Genomic DNA, 24,254 nt, shown 5'->3' with positions numbered 1-24,254 from the left:
TTTAATTAGTGTTAAAAAATGCACTTTTTTCAATTGTAAAAGTTATTCAGCAGTATTTGTGAGTACTGTCTACGCCGATGTCGCCTGCCACATATTTACAAAGACAGCTTTTAATAAAACTCTTCCATATTCATTCACATTCCGCCGTGTTACCATGGAAAATAGTGTAAGCAATGAGATGAGAGGCGATAATGGGCTTGGAAACTCGCGATGCCACAAAAACATTCCCACGTGATGATTGCCTTGGCTCCTCCCCCTTCTCCCTCTTCTTCCTCCTCCCTCCAGTCAGTGTGGCGCACAATAGCGTCAGAGTGTGCACTAAACGCACACACTCTAGTTTCAACTCGATCGTGCACACTTTTTGGACACTTTTACGCACTTCTCGTTGGCTTCCAATGGGAATTAATCGCGTGCGCGTAACCTTTGCGTCGATTCCAAGAACGCTGTGATTTGAATTTTTATTCCTTTATTTTTGGAGGGGGGAAAACTTTCGAGGCAAACATGCCGGAGAGAATCAGCATTTCTGATTTTGTGGATCTGACCAATGAGGATCTGTCGTCGCCGGCCACGTCCACTTTTCAGGCCAAAATGAGCGACTGCCGGAGCACAGTGTCCGCCGTGGAGGAGGTGAGTGGCCCGTGGTTGTGGAGTCAGACGAAAGGAGAGGTGTTTACTGTTTACCGGCGTGCTGTGTGACTTCCGTGCAATACTCACCTTTAGACTGGCCTACTTTTTTCTGGTCTTACTTCGCTCACAATCTCCGCTGATATGCCACGTTGGGCTTTTGCATTGGTAAAAAAAATTAAAAAGTGCACAGGTGTGTTGCCAAACAGTACAAGTGTCAATGCATTATTATGTCACTAACATTTATGTTAGGTTGATGGAGCAAGCTGAATGGCCTTCAATGTTTACTAATAAGAATGTTTTTTAAAAAAAACAGTCTTTGTTCTTATGGGACCAAAAACGACTCCCACCCCCAATATTTTTTTAATTAATTGATCGATGAATCGGCTGCCAAAATGTCATCGTTCGTCCGGGCCCTATTTGAAATGTTCTCTGTTTCATCGTTAAGTGTGAAAGTTGGCCCTGGGGTCGCCTGTCGGCCAGTCGAGGGTGTCCCCAACCTCAAGCCCAAAGTCACACATGAACCCAATGTATGTTCCGTTCATGAGGTACTCAAAATTGTCTTAAATGTTGACAAATACACAAATTCATTACTGTGCATTTGCTTTCATGTTGCCAACACTAAAATATTTTAGGTTGTGTAAGGGCTGCAAATGGTCTTCAATTTTTACAAAAATGTATGCCAGGTTAATTTCAAAACTGCCTTAAATGTTAAAAAATGTCTGTAATCGAGGACCAGATGTCATCACTGTCTATGAACAGTTAGTTTTGGTTCATTAAAGACATCAATTCGTGACTGGCTGAAAATGGGCTGCTGACTTTGATGTTGCTAGAAAGATTAATTTTATGGAAACTGAGGACACAAAACAGTATGTCCAGTGTGTTTAAAAGCACGTGTCACTGTCTTTGATGTTAGCTTTGTGGAGGCGTCCAATTGACTTCAGTGACTGTGAAGATGTTTGTTAGCATAATCAAAGACTAAATCAATTTAACAGATTACAATTATGAATAGTTCAATGAAGACAAGTAAATTCATGGCTGATTGCAATCACGACACACTCTGAAAGATTTATTTTAGGATAGCTGAAAGCTCAAATAGTCTTCAAGTGATCATTCCAGAACCCCCGGCTCTTTCACTAAATTGTTAGCGAAATACGACCTGCTTTTTTTTTCCATTTGTGTGTCAGTCTGAAGGCTGTTCTTCCAAAGCTTATTGGGCGAAGGAAGAGAGGCAGGGAGGCTGCTGTGAACTTTGCCTTAAAGTAAATATTCTGCACCAGTTAGTCCTTCCTGTCCTATCTTGTGCAAAACAAGGACTCAACGCTGAAAGATTCTGGGACATCATTGCAGTCCTGATGTGTCAGCAAGAATATCGCAGCAGATGTTATTGAAACCCATGTGAAGATGATGGAATCTTTTTTTTTGCTCGTCTGTACATAACCATTTTTATGGCTATGAAAGTAGCAGCTCACGGGTTGATACTGTATGTTCAAGGCCCCGTCCTTCATATAGTGGGTATATTTAGTCTGGGACATGTTGATTAACAGTGAGGGGTAACATGTGGACATTGTGCTTAGCAGGGTTTGGCAATTCTTTCCCTCTTCTCCCTCTCCCTTGTACACTCTGCAGCTTGCTTTCTAACCGACTACATGATGACGACGGTTATTCATCCTTATAAATATAACGTACGAAGAGTGTCGCTGTCAATCGCTGTCAACAGATAAGTAATGTTGAAATGGCATCCTGTCAAAGCTTGAAATAAGTGGTTTCGCATCAAAGTTTGCGAGGTAAACTTGACATTTTGTGACTCATCAAAACGCATTGAATAGCAAATCAACCACCGAGACACTCGTCAAAATAAAGTAGAGGAAGAAGAAGAACCGCCAATGTTGTCCAGAGGAGATTTTGCTGGGCACACGTCATCCATCTGCTGCGGCTAGTTGGATGTTGAGAGATGCACTGTGCTACTTCGCAGGAGCAGCTAGCTAGTACTCATGAAGCGATGATGAAAAATGTGTACCGTATTTTCACAACCATACGGCGCACCGTAATAAAGCATGTAGTCTCAGTTGCGGATGCTATTTCTGTATTTAACACATACACAAGAAACATTGTATTGAACACAGGCATGTAGCCTAGCTTAAAAAAAATAAGCTAGCATGGATGCACGCTAGCATATGTTTTTAAAAAGGTAGCAGGAGCAAAACCGAGTTTGGTTGTACTTTATTGTTCGTATTTAACAATGTACTCATGTTATGAAAGCCAAGTGAAACCGGCAGAGCAGCAAAATAAAGGATTCAAATCTCTCAAGAAAGGGCTTTTATTTAAGGTAACGCAGAACATGACACTTTTTTTACTGCAGAAAGAGCGGCAGGTGTCGAGCTTTTCCTTGTAATGCGGAGGATGTTGTTGTGCCACGGTCGGAACTTATGCGCAGAGATCAAAATCTTTACAAATGTACCTTTTACACAGAACTAGAGGCCAGTATCTAATAAAGTCTTATTTTTTGTTTATGCTTGGGCACCATTTAAATTCAGGATGATTGACTAGTGGAAGTGTACCGATCTGGGCTCAAGCAGTCCCCCTCCTTGTCACCCACCTTTTTAAATTGTAATAATTGAATGCAAAGCTGTACGGAAATGAAAACATCAAATAAGCATAGAAAAACAAAAAGGATTTAGTTTCAGTTCGCGCTTTGGTTCACTTCCAAATTAAGCTGCAGTTCTATTGAGGAGTGTGAGATTTCCCCAGCACTTACCTGCTGATCTTTCCTCCAGCAAGTTATTTTCATGTTCCATCATAGAAATAACCAGACAAGCTTGAATTAGTCCAGAAAGACGGGAAAATTGCAGTAAGCGATGGCGCACACAAACGTGAGTTACAGAGCGGCGTGCCCTGATTGAGTGTGTCTGCCCACATGTGTTGGAACCAAACTATAAACACTGTACAGCTTTTGCCACTGTGTTTATCCTCTGCCACCGACACCCCCCGTCTCCAAACTCCGCTTTCATCACTTTCCCATTCACCGAGGCGCATTTCACAGCATCCATTTAGCCTTTTAATTAGTGGACCCACGCTTGAGGGTTGGTGGGAGTGTGGCGAGACGGGAGTGAAGTTGAGCAAAAGGCCGCATAAACGGCACCACCCAACAACACACAGTCTCTATTAGGTCTGAAATTCTGCCTCATTAAAGCTGTTTCTGGTGACATGTAGAGGCGGAGTAGCACCTCGTGTCTGGCTCAGCGGAAAAAAACGAGTCTGTGTGAGGTCGTGTAAACAAAAAAGCGTGCTTATTTGGGGGAATAAAAACTAAACAAAGCTCTTAAACATTGGCGATCCCGTGGGCTACCTGTATAAGATAAGATATCCTTTATTAGTCCCACACTGGGGAAATTTGCAGCCTCCAGCAACAAGAATGTAGGTAGAAAGAAGAAAGAGGGGAAAAAACAACAAACACCGTTCAATTAAATGCAATATAAACACAAAATGGATAAATCGCAGTGCTATTTACAATTTTCCTTCACATCATTTAATTATTATTATTACTAGCTGGTTCGCCGCCCTCCGGGCGGCTCATCAGCTAGTTCCTGCGGAAGGCTGGTAAGGTGGGCCCTCGGCCCACAAAAGTGTTGTTGCTTGGTTCAACTTTTTGTTCATCTTCATTGCTTATCGCGAAAATAAAGAGATGTTTAGCTCTACTAAATAACTAACAATTTTATTGCAATATTTGTGGGTAGACAACATTTTTTCGCTAAGATGCCCGCGCGATCGTAGTGAGCCACTGCCTGAGCGGCGCAGTGGCGGCGCGCAGCGGCGCGGTGAAGTAGGTACGTTTTGAAAAGGGACAGACGGAAGGACAGACCGCGTGCGGGACGACGCGCAATATATATATATATACATTATTATTATTGTTATTTTTTTATTCAGCAGCCTGACGGCAGTCGAGGTCATGATGCATTGAGTTTTGTCCTAAAGGGACCACTCCTAAAACTGCTGGGGAGAAAAGTCACCCAAATTGGCCAGTGCTGGGTTATTTATACCTAGCGCATTGGTTTGACGACTTAATCGAACAAAGGAGAAAAACTAACCCAAAATTGATGAGTTAAAGCTACCAAGAAATGGATGACCGGGTTTCAGTATCGCAACTGCTACTTCCAGCCGCCACCAAAGGTCTCCTAGAATGTTCCATTAAATTTACTTCAGCTTTATTTATATATATACAACCCGAGTTGTCTCCTTGGTGCGTTTTCAAATGCAATTTCCATGACGCTAGGTACGCTGGAATCTTTTGCGGTGGTGCATGAATGTAGATGACTGACATGCTTGCTCACCAGTTGTCGTTACTCACACTGTTGGAACCTTTTGGATTACAATACTGATGGCGCGCACGTGCACACACACACACACACATACAGACATACACACACACTTCACACACATTGCTCAGAGGGTATGATGCAATGGGTTTCTTGTCATTTTCCATGCATATTTCTCTTATCTTTTTTTTCCATTCTATTATTTGATCTAGAAAAAGGATGTATTGTATACATAAACACAAAAAAGACCTCAGACACTTTCGGTTTGACGTAATTATCAGGAAAAGTATCGTATCGGTATCTGTATCATTATCGGATATCAAATAAAATGTGTATCAGGGTAGCAATTTTTCTTCCATATCGCACCCCTCCAAATTTTGGTTTGGGCTGAATGGGTTGCCTCGAGAATGGCAAGCTAATGTGTCATTGTTGTGTTGTTTTGACAGTCTCTGGAGATGGATCACACGACTCTACAAAAGATGAAAAAGATGATCAAGGCCATCCACAGCTCTGGAATCAGTGAGTGTGTCGTGTCCAAAGTTCGCCACCTCTTGCTTATGCATTTCATGTCGTCACACCGTTACGCAGACTTTGCTCGTCTGTCGTGCGTCATTTTGTTGATGTTGACGCTGCACTTATCATCTACGCTGACTGGGTGTGAAGCAGAAAAATTCATTCATGACGTCAAGTCGTGCAACTTGCTGTCTGGGGCGCTTTGGTGACCAAGAGAGTGACAGGAAACGTTTGTCATTTGGTGAAATAGTGGCCAAGGTCAACACTAGCTGACAAAACTCTCCATTACGGTCAGTTTTGACCATTGCCAAATACATCATCACAATTGTCTCAATGAAATTACGTACAGTACAGCAGATGTTTCCAAAAAAAAACATTAACAGAAGGATGATTCATTCTTGAAAAATCTCTGAGAAATGCTTGTGGATATTCTCATTCATTCTCATTTCCGAGAAATGGGTTTCAATATTTTTTGTAGGCCCTTGTTTTTCCACTTCCAGATGTCAAGTCGAGGCTGCATCAAGGCACCCTCTGACCTCACTCCGACTTCTATTCCTTATGTTTAGTATGTACGATCATTCAGATGCTGGTTTACACTTTGGCTGTTTCAATCAGGATTCCCCGTGATCCTTGAAAAACAAATGCTGGCATGTTTCTGCGGGAAAAGGAATACGGAGGCACGGATAGTCCCCCCCCCACCCTCCCTCTTGACCTCTCTTGACCTTGCTTGTTGTTAAGAACCCATTGATAAACCCTTTAACGTTATCTGAAGGCATTGCTCCAAGTTGCACGGTATGAAATAATGTGTTTACATCCATCTGGAGGCCAACGTGCAAATGGGATGTGATTCCATCAGCGGTGAGTCGTTTGAGTGCGTGTGCGTCTGCGTGTGTATGTTTGTCATTGAGAAACATGGACCAGCTCTGAGGATGTGTATGCTTGACGCTCCTCTGAACTTCCCATTTCGACCCAGAAGTGAGTGAGTCACAGATCTGCCGCCCAGAATTTAGGCAAGCATACAGCATAAACTGCAGATGAAGGAGAGGGTTGATCGTAACTGCCCGCCTTCGACCATCATGTTTTTTTTTTTCTCCAGTCTTTAATCACTCCCGAAATCGTACAACAACACTGAGTCACTTCGGCCCCTTGAACACCCCCCATGTTCAGTGAATGGAAATGTCATCATCTGTTTCCCAAATTGTTTTCTGTTTGTATTGCTCCCAAGTCAAAGCAAAAAAAAGGTCAAACTTAACATCTAAATGTTCATGTTTTTATTCCCTTACAGATTTGTTTGAAAAAAGGATTCATCCCAGCCTCATCCAAAAGAAAAAAAAATGTTCACTTTCTACAGTTCAGGCCTTCCCTTTATTAAATCCAGACCCTTTTAAGTTGCCTCGTGTTCTACGACGGGACAACTAATGGAAGCCACATGCTGCTTCGAATGACACCATATTCATCCTTGCAGCTCACATGGAAGCCAAGGAGCAATACACAGAGGTCCTGGAGAAACTGGGCAACAGCCACCTGAGCCAAGACAACAACGAGGTCTCCACGGGCTTCCTCAACCTGGCCGTGTTCACCCGAGAAGTCACGGCCCTGCTCAAAAATCTGGTGAGGAATGAGTCGGGGTGAGGGGTGAGGTTAGCTTGACGCTTGCGAGAAGAAATTAATCACTTCGATAGCGTATTGGCTGGTGAGCTGCAGTTTGTCAGACATTTTAGCGGCTTGACCAACATAGTCATTAGTCCTTCGCTCAAATTAAATCGTGCATGTCTGTGTGTGATAAATCTGCATAGGGAAGTCTCCCCCTCATCTTTGGAGATTTTAATGAAGAACAGAACTCCGCGAGTGATTCAACACAAACGCACACAAACATAGATGAGAGCACTTTATCCCACCCACTCCCTTTCTCATATGTGTCAGTCCCAGTCTTGCAGGGAAATGAATGGGAAGCTTCAAACAGGTTTGTTTGTTTCCAAGCATTCTCTTCTTATGTCAACTTGCTGGCTAAAGAAGTCTGCTGTAAGGACTCAACAGAAGCAGTCCCAATAGCACACAGGGTTATATAACCGTGTTCCAATTGAAACGCTTGGCAATTAATGGCTTTGTTGACTTGCATTTCTGTGTGTGCACAGCAGTATGTATGTAATCATGATGATTGTTCTTTTAACTCATTCACTCCCAAAGACGTTTTTAAACGTCTTTTCAGACTTGGTCTAGAATTGGCTGGTACTAAATGAATTTTTAAAGAGAACATTTTTCAGTTGATTTCCGCTTTTATGATTAAAAAATAAAAAATAAAATGTGCTGGTCGCAAAACCGTGAGGAGACGATAAATGTATTTGCATGGTCTTTAATTTTAGGGATAAAAATGTGACCATTTTTGGAGCGTTCTGGAACCTTGCTGTCTCTCTTGACCTCTTCAGAATCTCTTTGCAATGCAGACACACGTATGCTTGCAGGCGCGCACACACAGAGTTGAAAAGCTGATATATCGTGCTTGTCTTGGGCTCTGACACGTTCCAGGTGCAGAACCTCAACAACATCATGGCCTTCCCTTTGGAAAATGTGCTGAAATCGGAGCTGCGCGACAGCAGATTGGTGAGTGAAAAGTTCTCTTGATTATCTCCAAACAAATATTCAACCCTCTTACTGTTAAATAAACTCTAATGGGACAAAAGGCACTTGAGGAGGCTTCAACGTGTTTCCTCCCAAATCAGCGAGTGATTTTACTCACAAAAAGAAGAACAAACGTCATGCGACTGAAGAAACAAAGCATAACACAACTTGATTGAACATGATTATTAGGATTAAATTAGCATAATTTGAATCAAAAGTGCTTTGATATGACATTTTCTCCACTTTAAATTGGCTAACATTGCGTAAAAATAACAGACAGATTGGGGACCGACCAATCGTATCGATTTGTGAAAAAATAGGAATTTGACCATATTTGGGTATGGAAGGTTTACGCCTGCAAGCTGTGATCTGTAAAAATATTCTGCTAGTAAAAATAATAATTCAGACAAAAAGCCTAAACCCCAAACTATTAACGCCCTTCAAGTTCAAAGTCGTTCCCAATTGTCGGCTATTCATACAGTCATGAACCTGCTTTGTAAAGACGAATGGCAAAAGCAATGTTCCGAGCAGATCTAACATGTTTATTGTTTGACTGTAAGATTCACCATGGGAGTAGACAAGCTAAAGAGTGACCTCACACTTCTTGAAGCTACTGTCACTGTGTATTATTCACACAGACGATGGCAACTGACGAAAGCCGGTTTAGCCAGATATCAGACAAGTTATGCGTTAGCTGAGCCACAGTGACGCTCTGTGCAGTCATTTTTTTTTAAATGTCATATTAAAGCCGTGCATTGTCTTGTGTTTTCCTTAGGAGCTGAAGAAACAGATGGAGAAGAGCTGGAAGGAGTACGACTTAAAAATGTAACTTTAATGTGACTTACCCGTCAGTCTTCAACTTAGCTGGCTCAGCTTGCTAACCACATCGATATTGGCTAAGTTTGCCAAGTAGCGTACGTTTTGATTTATGGGGTAACAACCACAGCATTATAAGGTGCAGCTGTTTATTTGACAATGATTCTAATATATAGCGGGTCGTGGCAATTATGGGACAAAATCATAAGTGCAATTATTTTGATTGATATTGAAATCCCGATACTGTAAGTAAGCAATAAGCAGGCACTGTGTCGAAAGCAAAGTCTGTGGTTTATTTCAATGTACAATGTGTGGATTGATTGCTGTTGTGTCTTTAGCTTTATCCATGAAAGAGCTAACAGCAGCGTAGCATTGTTTTCAAAATTTCAAAATTGTTTCTCTTGAAATTTCCCCTTCCTCCCTCTTTACTGACTGGAAATTCATAGCTTACGGAATTACTCGTCTACCATAGGGCAAAACTGGAGAAAGAGCGCAAGGAGAAGAGCCGGCAGCTCATCCGGACCGAGGGATCGGACAGTGGGGAGGACATGGAGAGGGAGAGGCGGACCTTCCAGCTGCAGATGTGTGAGGTGAGTCGCCAGCACAAACAACACCTTGCGCATACCTGAACTGCTCTTTACCCACATTGACATGGGTGGTCTTCTTTTAAGCTTCCAAAAGAGGCTTCCAACTTGTTTTATGAGAAAAATATTCAGGGGGGTGGGGGGGGGGGTTCTCTGAGGGGAGTCCGGCTGGGTTCCAGTTGGCTGAATTACTGTCATCCACTCAAAAGAGTTTTTTGCTGTTTTATGATGCAACTGAATGTTGAGGGATTTCCTGCACAATGTGCAGATGGACCTGAGTGTTCAGTATCTAAAATGTTCAAAAGACTACAGTGAAGGTTATCTAGCTAGCTAGCCAGATAACCTTCACTGTGAAGCTAGATGACTAGTTAGCTAGCTAGCTAGATAACCTTACAATACAATACATGCTGATTTATATAGCGCTTTCACAACAGCGTCAGCTGTAACAAAGCGCTTTACAAAACCGTTAACATAAAGTAAAATAATAAACACAACACATAACATAAAACACGGACAGTCGTGCAGTCCTAACCACTTTTCCGTCACACGCTTTGTTGTTTGAAGCAGTTTGAGATGAAAGAGGAGAGAATCAAAGTGTCCTTTAACCAGTGGATCAGAGACGTCGTGCTCAAAATGTGCACACGTCGGCTACAAGCTAAGTTTCAAAGTCAACAAGAAGCTGTAGCATCCATTGACGAAAAAAGAGATTGGTTCACTTCTCCTGTCCCATGGAAATCCATTTCAATTCCAAGCGGCGACTCACGGTTCCAAATACGCATCGGCGCTCTTCGCCAACGCTCCTCTCTCCTCATCCTCAACCTCAGCGGCCATCCATCCAGCCGCACCAACGCCGACTGTCCAACAGCGCTGACATAGCCACTGAACAAATCGTGGTTGTGAAAAATGCTGCCCATTACTGGCGCAAAAAACACAAGCGCCCCAGGTCTGTCCAGCACCGACAGTCAATGGCGCCGACATTCCTCCCAATCAAAATCTGTGCTGGTACAGGCGTGCTGCCGAGAAGGCGCAACCACCAAGCACAGATACTGCTCCTTTGACGAATGTCGTGGCCAAAAAGCGCTGAAAACAGTCCATATCAGGTCCACACAATGAAACAACAAACAACATGTGACAAAACAAAAGACAAAAACAGCAAAAAAGAACAAAAAAGCAAGGCTCTTGAAGAGCACTTGACGAAGGCTGCCTACTCGGGCGCCATCTTGGGAAAAAAAAAACCTTCACTGTAGTCATGATAGCTAGCTAGCTAGATAGCTATTTAGCAACATATCTGTACATTCATGGTTTTGTTTTTTTCCTAGTACCTTTTAAAGATACAGGAGCTGAAGGTCCGACAAGGCCCCGATCTCCTCCAGAGCCTCATAAAGTTCTTCCAGGCCCAGCTCAGGTCAGCCATTTTCTCTGTCTTGTGTACTTTGCATGTATCAACAGGGTATCGCATACGCTGACGGGGCTGAAGGAACAAATTATCTCGTGTTCCTTCTTGGCCTGAAAAAGTGACATTTGAACATTCTTTTTCTGCTGTTGGTTAACCATTTTGCCAATTGGAACCATACTGGCGGTTTGAAGCGGACTGCTTGAGCGTGTGATGTTGTTTGGACCGAAGTGACACCATGACTCAGCCTTGCTTCTCTTCGCCCCCACCCCCTCTTCTGGTCTCAGTTTCTTTCAGGATGGCCTGAAAGCTGCAGAGAATCTTGCTCCCTTTGTAGAGAAACTGGCGTCCTCGGTTCACACGGTAATAAACAGTCACTTTGTGCTTGTCTTTTTGTTGTTCTTGTTTTTAAACCTCTGAAATGCTGGTGAAAGAAATTAAGGATTGTAACCCTGGCTTGCATATGTGATGTGCAAGAGGGATGTTGTCAGTGCTACTTGATTGGATGCCAAGTTTTTCAAATTTCAACATAACAGATGTGACATCAGTGTTGTCTTTTTTTCACCAAAACAGTCCTTTTTCTGTTTCAGTTGATGTGAACTGTAATACGCTGTAATACCCTGCACATTTTCAGTTTACTATTCACAAATTCACTTATTTGACTTTTTTTGTTGTTCTAAGCAACCTTTTCTCAGCTATTTGTGAAAATAGGTTGAAATTATGCATAGGGACTGAGAGACGAGCTTGGTATGGGAACTCATTCAATGCCAAAGACGTATTTATTTATTTTTTTAAGGATCCAGGCGTTTAATCTCAGGTACATCTTTATGTTGTTGTTGTTTTTTTTTACATTTTTTCCCCACATGATAGGGTAAAGAACAGAATGAAAATATGCACTCCAAAAACAAATGAAATTCTTCCATCCATCCATTTTCTAATCCTCTTATCCTCACGGGGGTCGCGGGTGTGTTAGAGCCTATCCCAGCTATAAGTGGGGTACACCCCAAACCGGTTGCCAGCCAATCGCAGGGCACACGTAGACGAATAACCGTCCGCGCTCACACTCACAGTGAGGGACAATTTAGAGTGTTCAATCAGCCTACCACGCAGGTTTTTAGAATGTGGGAGGAAACCCGGAGAAAACCCACGCAGGCACAGGGAGAACATGCAAAGTCCACACAGTAAGGCCGGAGCCAGAATCGAACCCTACGCTTCTGCACTGTGAGGCCGACACGTTAACCGTTTGTCCTCAATGAAATACAAAAAAAATAAGAAATAAAATGACTTTAGGTAAACATTATACAAAGAGTTTGCACTGTTTTGAGCTTTATTTACAGTTTAGATTATTATTAATTACAAGGTGTGATTTTTAAAAGGGGGTGCATCAACCACTCGAGGTTTTTGGCCACGGGAATAAAAGCTTGAGAGAGAGCAATTACACAATATGAGCCGCCACAATGAACCACATTCACTTTAAGGATCTCAAACGGGAAGTGTTTCCACTGGTTCTTTTCCGCAGCAAGCCAAAACTCTTCCTCTGCAAGCACAAGCAGAGATTGTTATTGGAAGACATAGTTCCCCTGTCAGCACACAGCTAAAAACCAAAGCTTTCTGTCACACTTTCCCTCCTAATTTTCCCGACTTGTTCCGCTCTGCTCAGACCTGCCTTAGCGCGATGGCCGGAGCAAAAAAAAAAAAAATACGTTGGAGGGTGGCATGTTTTTCTGGTTTGGCACAGGCGGCGGAACGTGCCTCCGCTCAGACTCGTTGCCGAGTTTCCAGATAACATCGTGTCACTCATCGGCCATCCCTCCGGGGAAAAGTGCTTTTCAGTTAAACGGTTGTTTGTGTTGAGCACCGGATGACACGCACTATTGTTGTTTGTGATTTGCGGGGGAGAAAAGTCGCGACCTCTACGGGGAACACACCCGAGTCTGTAGACCCAGCAGTGGTCCGCCTGTGCCTCAAACAGAACTTGGACACAGCTGATGCCGATTCATGTATTCCGATAAAATGTGTGGCGAGGTCAGCGTCGGTGTCTGTATCGGTCAATTCCGCTCCAAAGTCATCTGAGAATAAAATCTAAATCTTGATGAAGGTTTCTGATTCACCTCCTCTTATTTGACGATGATTTCTTGTACTTTTGCGGTAGGTCCGGCTCGACCAGGACGAGGAAGTCAAACAGCTCACTCAGCTGAGGGATTCTCTTCGCTTGCTCCTGCAAGTGGATGGCAAAGAGGTGAATCCTGAAACGTAGCAGCACATTTCACAGCATAAATCGGAAACTGTTTTGAGACTTTTTCACGAAGAGTTTTAGGACCCCGAGCACGGCGGTATTAATGCTCCCTTGAAATTGCTGTTTCTTTGTCGTTTACTTCATGGGCTAAATGAACTGCAGTTTTCTTTTTTTATAAGGGCTTTCACATCCTCTAAACTTACTTTACAAAATATGCTTATTTGTTTATTCTTATTAAATAGCCGTATGCAGTATAAATACACACATGGGTGTGCAGTAACAATGAACATATTCAAAGTGTGTTTCTTGTGCCAGGAATACCTAAACAGGAAGAACTCGGGCAACGGTTACAGCATCCACCAGCCGCAAGGAAACAAGCAGTACGGGACGGAAAAATCGGGGTTCTTGCTGAAAAAGAGCGACGGGTGTGTAAAAGATCATCGCCACGTGTGAATTTTATGTCATGTTGAATTGATGTGGGAGCACAGAGATGAATGCATGGAACAGGAAGGGGGGAGGTTGTGGTTGTAGTGATGGTAGTGGTGGTGGGGGGGGCAAGGAGGGTCTCATACTTGCCCCCCTTCCAGCTGGTTTCCATTACCCTGACATGAAGATTCAACAGGGGCCCCTCCTATAACTTTTTTTTCCTTTTTTTTTTTGGAGGATAAGTGGTTTTGTTGAGTGGACCCAGCTTTTAGAAACAAACACATGAAGCACACACACACACACACACACACACACACACACACCTACAGACCATGTATAGCAGGGGTTCCCATGTGTACGGTGCACTTCCAAGGTTTGAAATGTGAGGCTTGTTAGAAATGCTCGTCATTGCCACTTTTTTTCCCCCCCCAACTCTGGCAGGATCAGAAAAGTGTGGCAGAAGAGGAAATGTGGAGTCAAATTTGGCTGCCTAACCATCTCTCATAGCACGGTGAGGACCACAAATAAAATCAAAGCCTTTACTTGTCCCGCAATGATGAAATTCATGCTTTACAGCAGCAAGCAATCTTAACGATACTAATAATGGCAATGTTAATTCATTAAAAAAATAAAAATGTGTGTGTGTGTGTCTTAATGTCTGTGTTTTCAGATCAACCGACCGCCAGCCAAACTCAACCTCCTGACCTGTCAGGTGCGAGCAAACCCGGAGGACCGCAAAGCATTTGACCTGGTTACTCGTGAGTTTTATCTTTGACCCTTAACCCTGACTTCCTCTGCGTTCTATAAAGTGGCTTCACTTTCGGGGGGGAGGGGTTCCTATTTCTCATCCAGAGTCAACTCACCTCGTTGACTCTAGGCCGTCGGAAGCATCGCTGTCAGATTTTTCATGTCTTTTTCATTGCCACCGCTCCTTGTTTTCAACAGATAAGCGAACATACCATTTCCAGACGGAAGACGAGCAGGAATGTGTGATGTAAGAATTCGATTTTGCTTTCACATTGGTCTCCTTATCTCGCTGCATGTCATTGTCTGTTAATTTTCAGCCTAGGCGTAGGTCAAAATTCAAGTTTATGAATTAAAAAAAAAAAAAAGGGGGGGGTCACTGAAAGTGACACTAGCCTTTTAAAAAAAAGGCAGATTCTTTTTGTATTATGCCTCATTGGACCAGTACAGCTGTACCTAATAAAGTGCATTCAGGGTGTCATCAGGTCTGTACAACAATGATGGGAAAGTAAAGGACATTGAAAAGGAAAGGAAAGCGCTATTAATAGGATCCCTTTTGTCCAGATGGTTTTCTTGGGTGGGAATTCCCTCTGCGCCGATCATGCAAGAAAGCTTTTGTGCGTTTTAATGTGGTAACGGGGAAAAGTGCATGATGGGGTTTTAGGACATTGTGTAACTGGTTAATTAGTTTCATGTTTTCTGGCGGGTCATCGAATTTTGATGCCCTGCTCCATCCTAAAAAAAAAAAAAATTCATAACATGTTGTGATTGTTCAAAATATTGAAAACTAATCATCAGAGTGGCGGCCCCCGCCTCCGTGTGAGAGGCTGCAATGTGAATTTTAGAAATGACAACTGTTGATGATGCAAAAAAAAAGAAAAGCAATTGTTTCTTTTCAGTGAAATGTGTGAAAAATATGGTTTATCTGAATACATGATTGTTCTATAGAGTTTTGAGTAAGTTACTTGAGTGCGGAAATATACGCTCGCTGCAGCCCTACATTCAACCTCCCCTTTAGATTTTTTTTAAGGTTGAATAAAACCCTTGCTTCAAGCCCCTGAGATAAACCTGCAAGAAATGCGCCTCAAAATTAGTCAATTCAAGTGCTACTCAAATAAAGTCATCGATGAGCAAAATTGCAACCAAAAAAAAAAGGGTTATTGTCACGTGTGTTCATGAAGTTGTTCATGCGTGTGTGTGCGTGTGTTGGTCAGCTGGGTGTCGGTGCTGCAGAACAGTAAGGAAGAAGCCCTGAACACAGCGCTGGGAGGAGACCAGCTTCACCTCCAGGACAGCGGCCTGCAGGAGCTTTCCAAAGCTATCATCAAAGAACTTCGCCACATGCCCGGCAACGATGCCTGCGCTGACTGTGGCGCACCAGGTCAACAGATTGAACTTTTTAGTTTGAACATGCAGTACTATACATTATACATATATACGTATATTTAAAATTGGAATGTTGACCCGTCTTTTCATCGCAGATCCAACATGGCTGTCCACAAATCTTGGCATCCTGACCTGCATTGAATGCTCGGGGATCCACAGAGAACTGGGCGTCCACTACTCCAGGATCCAGTCGCTGACCCTGGACCTGCTTAGCACCTCTGAGTTACTGGTACCAATATGATGCACTGTCTTTACATTCAATTAAAAACATACTGTGAGTAGGCCATTCGAGCTATGTTTAAGCCATTTCCGTTTCGTACTCAAGATGGCCTGGCATGAATCATGTTATGACATCAAAGTTTTTATTGTACTAACCGTCACACTTCTTTATGTAGTTATTCATGATAGTGCTCTCCATGATAACCCCCCCGCCTTTCGCACAGTAGAAATCGAGTGATTAGAAGTTATCCACAGTCAAGAATAGAATGTGAGGTCACATGTATCCTGCAATTAATATGATGACTTCTATGTTAACCAGCACCTTGCGCACAAGAAATGAACGACTGGTGGAAATGACCCAAGTAAAAAAAAAAAAAAGCCCACGGTGTGCTCAGTCCTCATATGCATGCAGAATGTGCAGTACATGTAACACAAAGGAATATGCTCAATGGAAATAAACAGTACGACTTGAAATAATCCACAGTCAAAACATTTCATAGCACGCTTGGTCGCACATTCACCGGAGTAATTTAATAGTTACTGCTTCCTGGCGAAACAGAAATAAACCAGAATGACTGGCAATGTCATATCGGAAAAATTAAATTGATGGCTCCTTTTAATAGAAATAAACACGACGACTCAAGTAGCCCTCCACCAAAGAAGTCCCGGGCATACTCAAGTCACGCAAATGCTTACTTATGTCCCATCACCTTCTTTCCATTTATTCATAACTACCACCTTGCACAGTATTCAACACTACTATCAATTGTATTTACAGAGCACTTTCAAAACCACCGCAGCTGCAAAAAAATAAGTGCGCTACATAAATGAACACCAGATAGTTGAACATAATTTACACACAGTAAAACAGACAACATGTAAAGACACTTAAGTAAGGGCTCCAGTCTTGTGCCGTGTTGAACACCAAAGAATTGAAATGGGTTTTAAGGTTTTAAAAATGGGGCTCGTCTATTGTGCACCAGCTGGCAAATAATTTTTTTATGCAAGTGTGTAATAATGTGTGTGTATAGTAATATATAATAATGTTTTTGTGCCTGTGTGAGACAGTTGGCTGTCAGCATTGGCAACACAAGATTCAACGACATCATGGAGGCGGGCCTTCCAAATGACGCTGTCAAACCTTTACCACAGAGTGACATGTGAGTCCTGTGTTTTAGTGTTCAAAATAATAACAAATCTTGAATCTAATTTGAACGCGCTCTTCCAGGAATGCCAGAAAGGAGTACATTGTGGCCAAATACGCCGAGCGCCGCTACGTCCTGCGCAGGGAGACGACGGAACCCGGCCAGCTGTACGACGCCGTGAAGAGTCGAGACCTGACGTCTCTGCTGCAGCTCTTCGCCGAGGGGGCGGACCTCGCCAGACCGCTTTCGTTGGCTGATGGACAGGTGAGGGCCGTTGACGTCACGGAACATCATGTGAGCGGCGTCATGGTAACGCCGGAGGAATCTTATGACACTCTTAAGTAAAGTAAATTTCGCAACGCAAACCGGTGTCATATATGGCACAGATAAACTATAGTGCATTTGATCGGTTTCTAGTCAGGTTGGTGGTTTCAAACAAGGTTGAAAAGTTGTGACTGGTGGCTCTGGATTGAGATCACTGGTCCACTTGACCCCAATGCAAGTAGACCTTAATAACCACATGGCTCAGCACCATTCATTCATTCATTCATTCATTCATTCATTCATCTTCCGTACCGCTTGATCCTCACTAGGGTCGCGGGGGGTGCTGGAGCCCATCCCAGCCGTCTCCGGGCAGTAGGCGGGGGACACCCTGAATCGGTTGCCAGCCAATCGCAGGGCACACATAGACGAACAACCATCCACGCACACACTCACACCTAGGGACAATTTTCAGAGTGTTCAATCAGCCTTCCACGCATGTTTTTGGAATGTGGGAGGAAACCGGAGCACCCGGAGAAAACCCACGCAGACCCGGGGAGAACATGCAAACTCCACACAGGGAGGCCGGAGCTGGAATCGAACCCGGAACCTCTGCACTGTGAAGCCGACGCGCTAACCACTGGACTACCGGGCCGCTCAGCACCAATATAATTTATTGTGTTTCTTGGAAATACTCCCGACATGTCTTCATTTTGTTTTCTCGCAAAGGGTCTGAAAGAAACTGCTCTTCATCTGGCCGTGCGTCTGGAAGAAAGAAGCTCTCTGGCCATCGTGGACTTCCTGTGCCAGAACAGGTCAGACATAAACAGCAGTCAGAGTCTATTCAGTCACGATTCAGCAAAACCTTCGGTCATTTCGACCAAGAGGGAGGGAGTTTGCGGATGGAATTTTTTTGGGGGGGGTGTTTGATGTGCGTTTGGTGTATTGCCCGCCAAAAGACATTTGCTGTCCATTGAAATTCATCCATCAATGTGGGTTGCTGTCGGTGCCCGGTGGGACAGGATGCCCGCCGGCCTTTGCCAGCCATCGTCTACACCCTGTCGCATTTTATTTATTTCATTTTTTTTTCAATATTATCAAATTCTGTATCAAATGAACTCTCGTTGGATTTTTTCCCCCGGCAGCAACTGCTTAGAAAAGAGGACAGTGGAAGGCAATACGGCTCTGCACTACAGCGTCCTCCATCACAAACCCGAATCGCTCAAATTGCTGCTAAAAGCCAAGGCCACTCTTCACATAGGTACCAACTTACTCGGTGTCTTTATACAAGGACATTTGGGATGAAACGAGTTATTGATTTCTTTTTAATTGTTGTGTTTCAGTGAACTCTGCAGGGGAGACTGCCCTTGATATCGCCAGGAGGCTGCAGCACACGCAATGCGTTGATCTGGTAAGACCTCGCTGCATGAGCTTTCGACACAGGCCCTGTCCAAATACCCACACTACCACTGTGTGTGTGTGTGTGTGTGTAGTTGGAGCTGGCCCACAATGGGAAGTTCAACTCTCAGATTCATGTGGAGTTCACGTGGGACACTCAAGCTCAGGAGATCTACGACAGTGAGGACGACTTGGACGAGAGGGTAAACATCTCGCCACACTTTTCCTTTTACTGCGCCACAGATTTTATGTCAGAAAAACATCTTGCCACAAAAAGTAGCTACATTTTTGGACCAGGAATGTTAAGAGTTTTGTTTTCTCGCAGGTGAGCCCCGTACCAAAGAACCGCTCTCCGGTGTCGTCCAATGGCGGCGTGGGAGCCCGCTGGAGTGTGGTGAGCAGCACCGGCGGTAGTCCGGCCAGCAGACCTTGTCAAACCTACGAGAACCTGGAGTTCCTCTACAGAAATCCCCCGGCCAACAGCGCCCCCTCTGGCATATCCGTGCCACCACCGCTGCCCGCTAAATCCATTCCTAAAGGTAACAACTACTAAAGTAGTAGTCGCAGTGACTAGGGAATCTGAGCATCACAACCATTGGCGCCTCAACACTAGAGGGCGCTAGTCTTCCTACACCTTCCTGACTCCCACCGAATGACGTGTCCAGCAGAATTGTCATCTTCCATTGATCTGCTCAGGTCGCTCCGATCCTCAACTGTCGCTCACAACGCCAGACGTGAGCCTCCAACCTCCCAGACGCGCTTCCAACCCGTCCTCCACCACGCCCGGTTCCCAGGCGCAAGCCAGAGAGAGCCCCCCATCCCCTGCCACGGAGAATCAGCCGCCGGCTGGAAAAGCAACCAAGGGAAGTGGGCTGTGGCCTCACAGATTTTCCGGGGAAGTGCAAGCCGGCACTGCCTGTGCCTCTCAAAGCACCGCCACGTCATCCCAGAACCACATTGGGCCTGTCAGGTAAATTAAGTAGTTATGAACTCACCCTTTTGCTTTTTTGCCCATGAACATCACTGGCAGCGGGAAGTAATTAAGTCGATTTTCAGGTATCTGGTCCTCCTTTAAATACTTATTTTTCTGACTTATAATTTCAGTCTTTCCAGCCTTTCTTTTTTTTTTTCACTTGTACTGAAGTGGAGGAGGCGAATCAATCCTTCTACTTTTACCAGAGTATTTTTCACTCTGCTGTACACGTCTCTTCTTTTGCCAGCTCAGATTGTGACTGTCGTCAAACTTCTTTCCAGTTCTGAAAAGACCACATCTTATCGTCGCACCAGCAGCGGAGGAAACAACCAGGGCAAGTGTGCCGCGTTGTCTCCCACCAGCAACCAGGAGGAGCCATATTGTATTGTAGGTGGTAATTGCGCAAGCCTCGGCCTGGCACCCACCACAATTGCCCCGACTTCTTCACCTGGCGTCACCCCTGCCCTGCGACCACGCCGGAATGCTATGGTACCACTACAAATGGCCTCTTGAGCCTTAAAAATCCTGAAAACGTCTTGCACTACTCCCAAAATGTTCGGGATAATTGGCTTTCAGGTGAAATTTCAGGATACACGATTAGGTTTCACATGTCCCAATGGTTCAACACTGCTTGAGCTTTTTTCCTGTTCTTTCAACAAAAAGTTGAATAGCATATTGAATATCTAAGAATCTCTTCCTTTCCTCTCTGAGGTACTCTTGACCAATTGACAGTTGTGTCATGATCATTTTAGGTTTACTCTGAAATTTCACCAAAAAGATAAATATCCCTTTTTTTAAGTGTCTCCCTACAAAAAGATACATTCTTTATCTCATTACATCCCATGTAACTATCAGGTGTCGGGCAACAGGCACCACCAGAAGCGGGTCAAGGCCATAGTGGATGGCAGACCGACCAATTCAGAGCAGCTGACCTTTTTCAAGGATGAGACAATCGTGGTCACGGTCTCTACTGACCCCCACTGGTGGGTAAGTGTAACTACCTTTTTTTTTTTTTAAACAAGGTGAAAAGCTGAGAGAAGATTGCTAAGGCACTCCTTAAAATAAAAACATGTTTATTTTCTATTTAAGTTTCTTTATACAATTCATGTGGTTTTTATTTTTTACCCCCAAAACACTTGATCGGCTCTTCAATGTCAAGATTTTAAAAAAATTGAGACACATGCCCTTTTCTCAATTTTTCAAATTGTAGCTTGTTACACCTAAATATTTTGCGCAGTATTTTGATTTTTCTTTTCTATTTTCACAGGTTGGTTACATAGAAGGGGACTCATCTAGGAGCGGGACCTTCCCTGTCAACTATGTCCAGAAAGTGGCAGATTAAACATGTCTGTGAATGACAAACTGAAGCAGCATCAGATGCTGGTCGGCGTTTTTTTATATTTTAGCGAGCAGGTGGACTTTAATGCTGTTTTCCAACACGGATTTACTCAAACTGGAACATGGTGAGTGGATGAAGGACATTACCCGCCAGAGACTACACAAAGTGATTTGAAATTGCTGACAAGGAATATCAAACCTTTGTAAATATTCATGAAGTCCTCCATCCTTATATTGAACTTTTCTCATTTTTCTGAAGACGTTTTTGTTCACAGGTACGGACGGCATTGGCCATTTCCTTACTTTTCCGAGCCAATCGTTTTTAAAAATGCACTTTAAACTCAAATGGAAAAAGTCCTCGGAAATGCATGTTCATGACTCAAGGCCGGCTGGTGTCTAAAGACGTTGCTAGTTGATATCATGGACTTAAATAGGAAAATGGGTTTTGTGCTTGCATCCAAAAAGATCTTCTTCAATAATTAACATTAGTCACAGACTATCAGGCTGGATTTACACAATAATTCAAAGTGGCCAATTCCAATCAAATGATGGGGCACACAAATGATACATATCTTATTTGGTTGAGTCCTGATAATACGTCTCAAGATATACAATCCATGCATTTTTTCCCCTCTTTCCGCCGTCATGGCGTATTTCCCAGTTGTGCCATTTGAGAATAAAAGAAATAAGACGACATCTCATTTGAACCACATAGTGTAAATCCAGCCTCGGGGATATTTGCTGATATGAGTGATTGTGTGAAAAGAGTTACTGGAAGTGTGTGCACATCACGGACACACGATTGCACTTGCTGTACATATTGTAACTAGCGCCTGGTTTTTAGAATTTTTTTTTTTATGTGGACATATAACTAAAAAAAACTTGTAACTCATGTCATGGGGATTACTGTACATGCTAATTGATGTATATAATCGTCTAAAATGTCAATGGTGTTTCTGTGAGTGAATATTTTTCCCTCATGTAGTCTGTCAAATTTACATTTGTTGTCAATCATGCACATTTGATGTGCCTACTGAAGCTTCACACACTTGCGTACTGGACATTTTATGAGGTACACGTTCACACTGTCTGAGGGGAATAGTTGACTAAGCTATCCCCTTTTGTTAATGACCGAAATTAAATCCAACGTCTAATTGATCCTCCAAGCGTAGACAAACACTCCCGAATCCAACGCGTTTGTGCAATTTGACAGCTGCGGTTGCCTTGTTAATATTCCCATCGTGCCTCTGTAACCTCCTCTCCGAGCACGGCTGTCTCTTGGCAGCTGCAGCCCGGTGTCCAGCACGATGACATTTCAACCTGTCACTTATGTAACAAAGCCGAATAATAACAGCGGCTTCGTAGCCAATACGCACGGGCCCTAAGCCCTGTATGGATTTATGGCATTAACGTGTGCACAACACAGCGCTGGATGCCGCGCTAATCTGCGAAAAGCAAGAATGTATCTCTGGATTTTATTTAAGCGTGCCCTGAATACGTTATTAGCGTCTGTTTAAAAGCCATCTGTGATGTGTAACATTGAAATGGAAACGAGAAGGTTCTCTTTATGTGTACCGTACCCCGAGATGTGCCCTTAATGCTTCCATTGGGTAAGCAAAGCCAAAAACATTCATCTTAATGTCAATCTATAAATCCTGTCTCACAATAATAAGTGCTAAATCAAAAGTGGATTGCAATCGCACTCATTTCCAGTTAAAAATGCACGGTTATCTAACTTGGGTTTTTCAATGCATTTCAAGCTCAAGAGCATCTTTAAGACCCCAATTCCGTTAATCGAATGCAAAGTGATGATTAAAATAGATACACATGTCGCATTAAAAGCTGGCAGTAAATCCAAACAATTCGGAATTCGCAGGAAAAAAAAGCTTGGGATCTTATGTAACATTTTTAATCATTAAGTCAGTTTAATCCTAACGACGTTTCCTTTTAGTCTTGTACATTGCGGCGCTGAGCTTAAATAGTCAAGAGTATTTGACTTTCAACATGACACGCACGACATTCAGCGAAAGTAAACAGAAAACGAAACAACATTCAGTCTTTGCACTGTGCCGTAAAAAGCTTGTTTTCAAAAGTGATAAAGGTTGATTCCATTAGGAAAGCGTGGCAGTAAGGCTCCAAATAGTTGAAATGTACATTAACAAATGTACAACCGCCGCGAGGGTCAGTCGAGAGCAAAACATTCAATCATATGCAGCAAAATGTGATTTAAAAAAAAGTCAAATAAAAAGTACTTAATATACTTAAATATACTTAAAAGTACTTAATATAATATACTTAAAGGTGTACCAATCACATAACGATACAAAAGATCAAGAAAGTACATTAAAATGCAAATTCATAAATACATTTGGACCTTTGTATGTCCAAATTTTGTGTCAGGAGTAGAGCTGAACAATTCATTGACCTCAAACTGTCTTTCCTAATAATTCATGCTTCATTTGCCTTTATGTTAGCTTAAGTCCAACCTTTTAAGACCACAATGCTTATGTAAACTAAATCGATAATACAATATTCAATTATGGCTTGTGTTTGGGGGGGGGGGATACATGGGAAGAGGAGGTTGAAAGATTTAAATTAATCACAATGAGATTAGTTTTAAAAATTTATATATTTTTTCTGAACTCTAGATTTTTAAATTTTGCATGTGTATCTAGATTTGTTTTTAAAATTAAACCTATCGCCCACAAATGATTTTATTACACTTACTTTTTGAGTCACAGTTTTTGTTGAAAAAGCGAAAGAATTATGCAAAAACAGCTCATGTGAAAATCTCAGTTAAAGTCAACAATTATGCATTATTTCAAAAAACTGAATAATCTTTTCTGCATTGTTCTCCCAATATGAAAGCATCTTGCCAACCAGAGGTCCAAATAAAAAATAAGAACCCCAAATCATATACAGTACTGTATTTTCTCACAGGGGGGGGGGGGGGGGGGGAAGTAAAATTCTGAAATATTAAGAGTACAGTACATTCATTCTCGGGCTCTTTGGGAAACGTAGTCCTAAAACTTGAGGACGCAAACAGTGTTGTTGTCTAGTGTCCTATTTGGATGTTTCACCCCTTCGAAATGTGTCTACTTTGTCAGCAGTTATCATTGCCAATGCACTGACGTTGCATAAGGCATATGAGAAGCGATAGAGGCCAGATGGAGAACGCGATTTCTATAGGCTATACACACAGGACCGTAACGATACATGCATTAAGGCCTAATCCTGCGTTAGCTCTTCACAAATAATAATAA

At 43.0% G+C, this 24,254-nt stretch overlaps 1 protein-coding gene across 1 annotated transcript; it reads left to right on the top strand.

Moving 5' to 3' along the window:
• Positions 1 to 273: 273 nt before the first annotated feature.
• asap3 (ArfGAP with SH3 domain, ankyrin repeat and PH domain 3) lies at positions 274 to 23,936 on the top strand. Its single transcript, XM_052085359.1, has 26 exons — positions 274 to 627; positions 5,387 to 5,459; positions 6,919 to 7,064; positions 7,980 to 8,054; positions 8,848 to 8,897; positions 9,361 to 9,478; positions 10,792 to 10,877; positions 11,153 to 11,228; positions 13,018 to 13,104; positions 13,417 to 13,526; positions 13,969 to 14,038; positions 14,198 to 14,285; positions 14,473 to 14,521; positions 15,486 to 15,652; positions 15,753 to 15,886; positions 16,945 to 17,036; positions 17,105 to 17,285; positions 18,012 to 18,097; positions 18,428 to 18,543; positions 18,626 to 18,693; positions 18,776 to 18,883; positions 19,006 to 19,219; positions 19,377 to 19,650; positions 19,935 to 20,142; positions 20,509 to 20,640; positions 20,921 to 23,936. The coding sequence occupies exons 1-26, from the start codon at positions 502 to 504 to the stop codon at positions 20,993 to 20,995; spliced, it is 3,009 nt and encodes a 1,002-aa protein (XP_051941319.1). The 5' UTR covers positions 274 to 501; the 3' UTR covers positions 20,996 to 23,936.
• Positions 23,937 to 24,254: the final 318 nt, after the last annotated feature.

Source organism: Hippocampus zosterae, chromosome 14 (assembly GCF_025434085.1).
Source record: "Hippocampus zosterae strain Florida chromosome 14, ASM2543408v3, whole genome shotgun sequence".
Classification (NCBI taxonomy): Eukaryota; Metazoa; Chordata; class Actinopteri; order Syngnathiformes; family Syngnathidae; genus Hippocampus; species Hippocampus zosterae.
The sequence above is the reverse complement of the archived record's forward strand: the minus strand, read 5'-3'. Positions and strand labels throughout refer to the sequence as shown.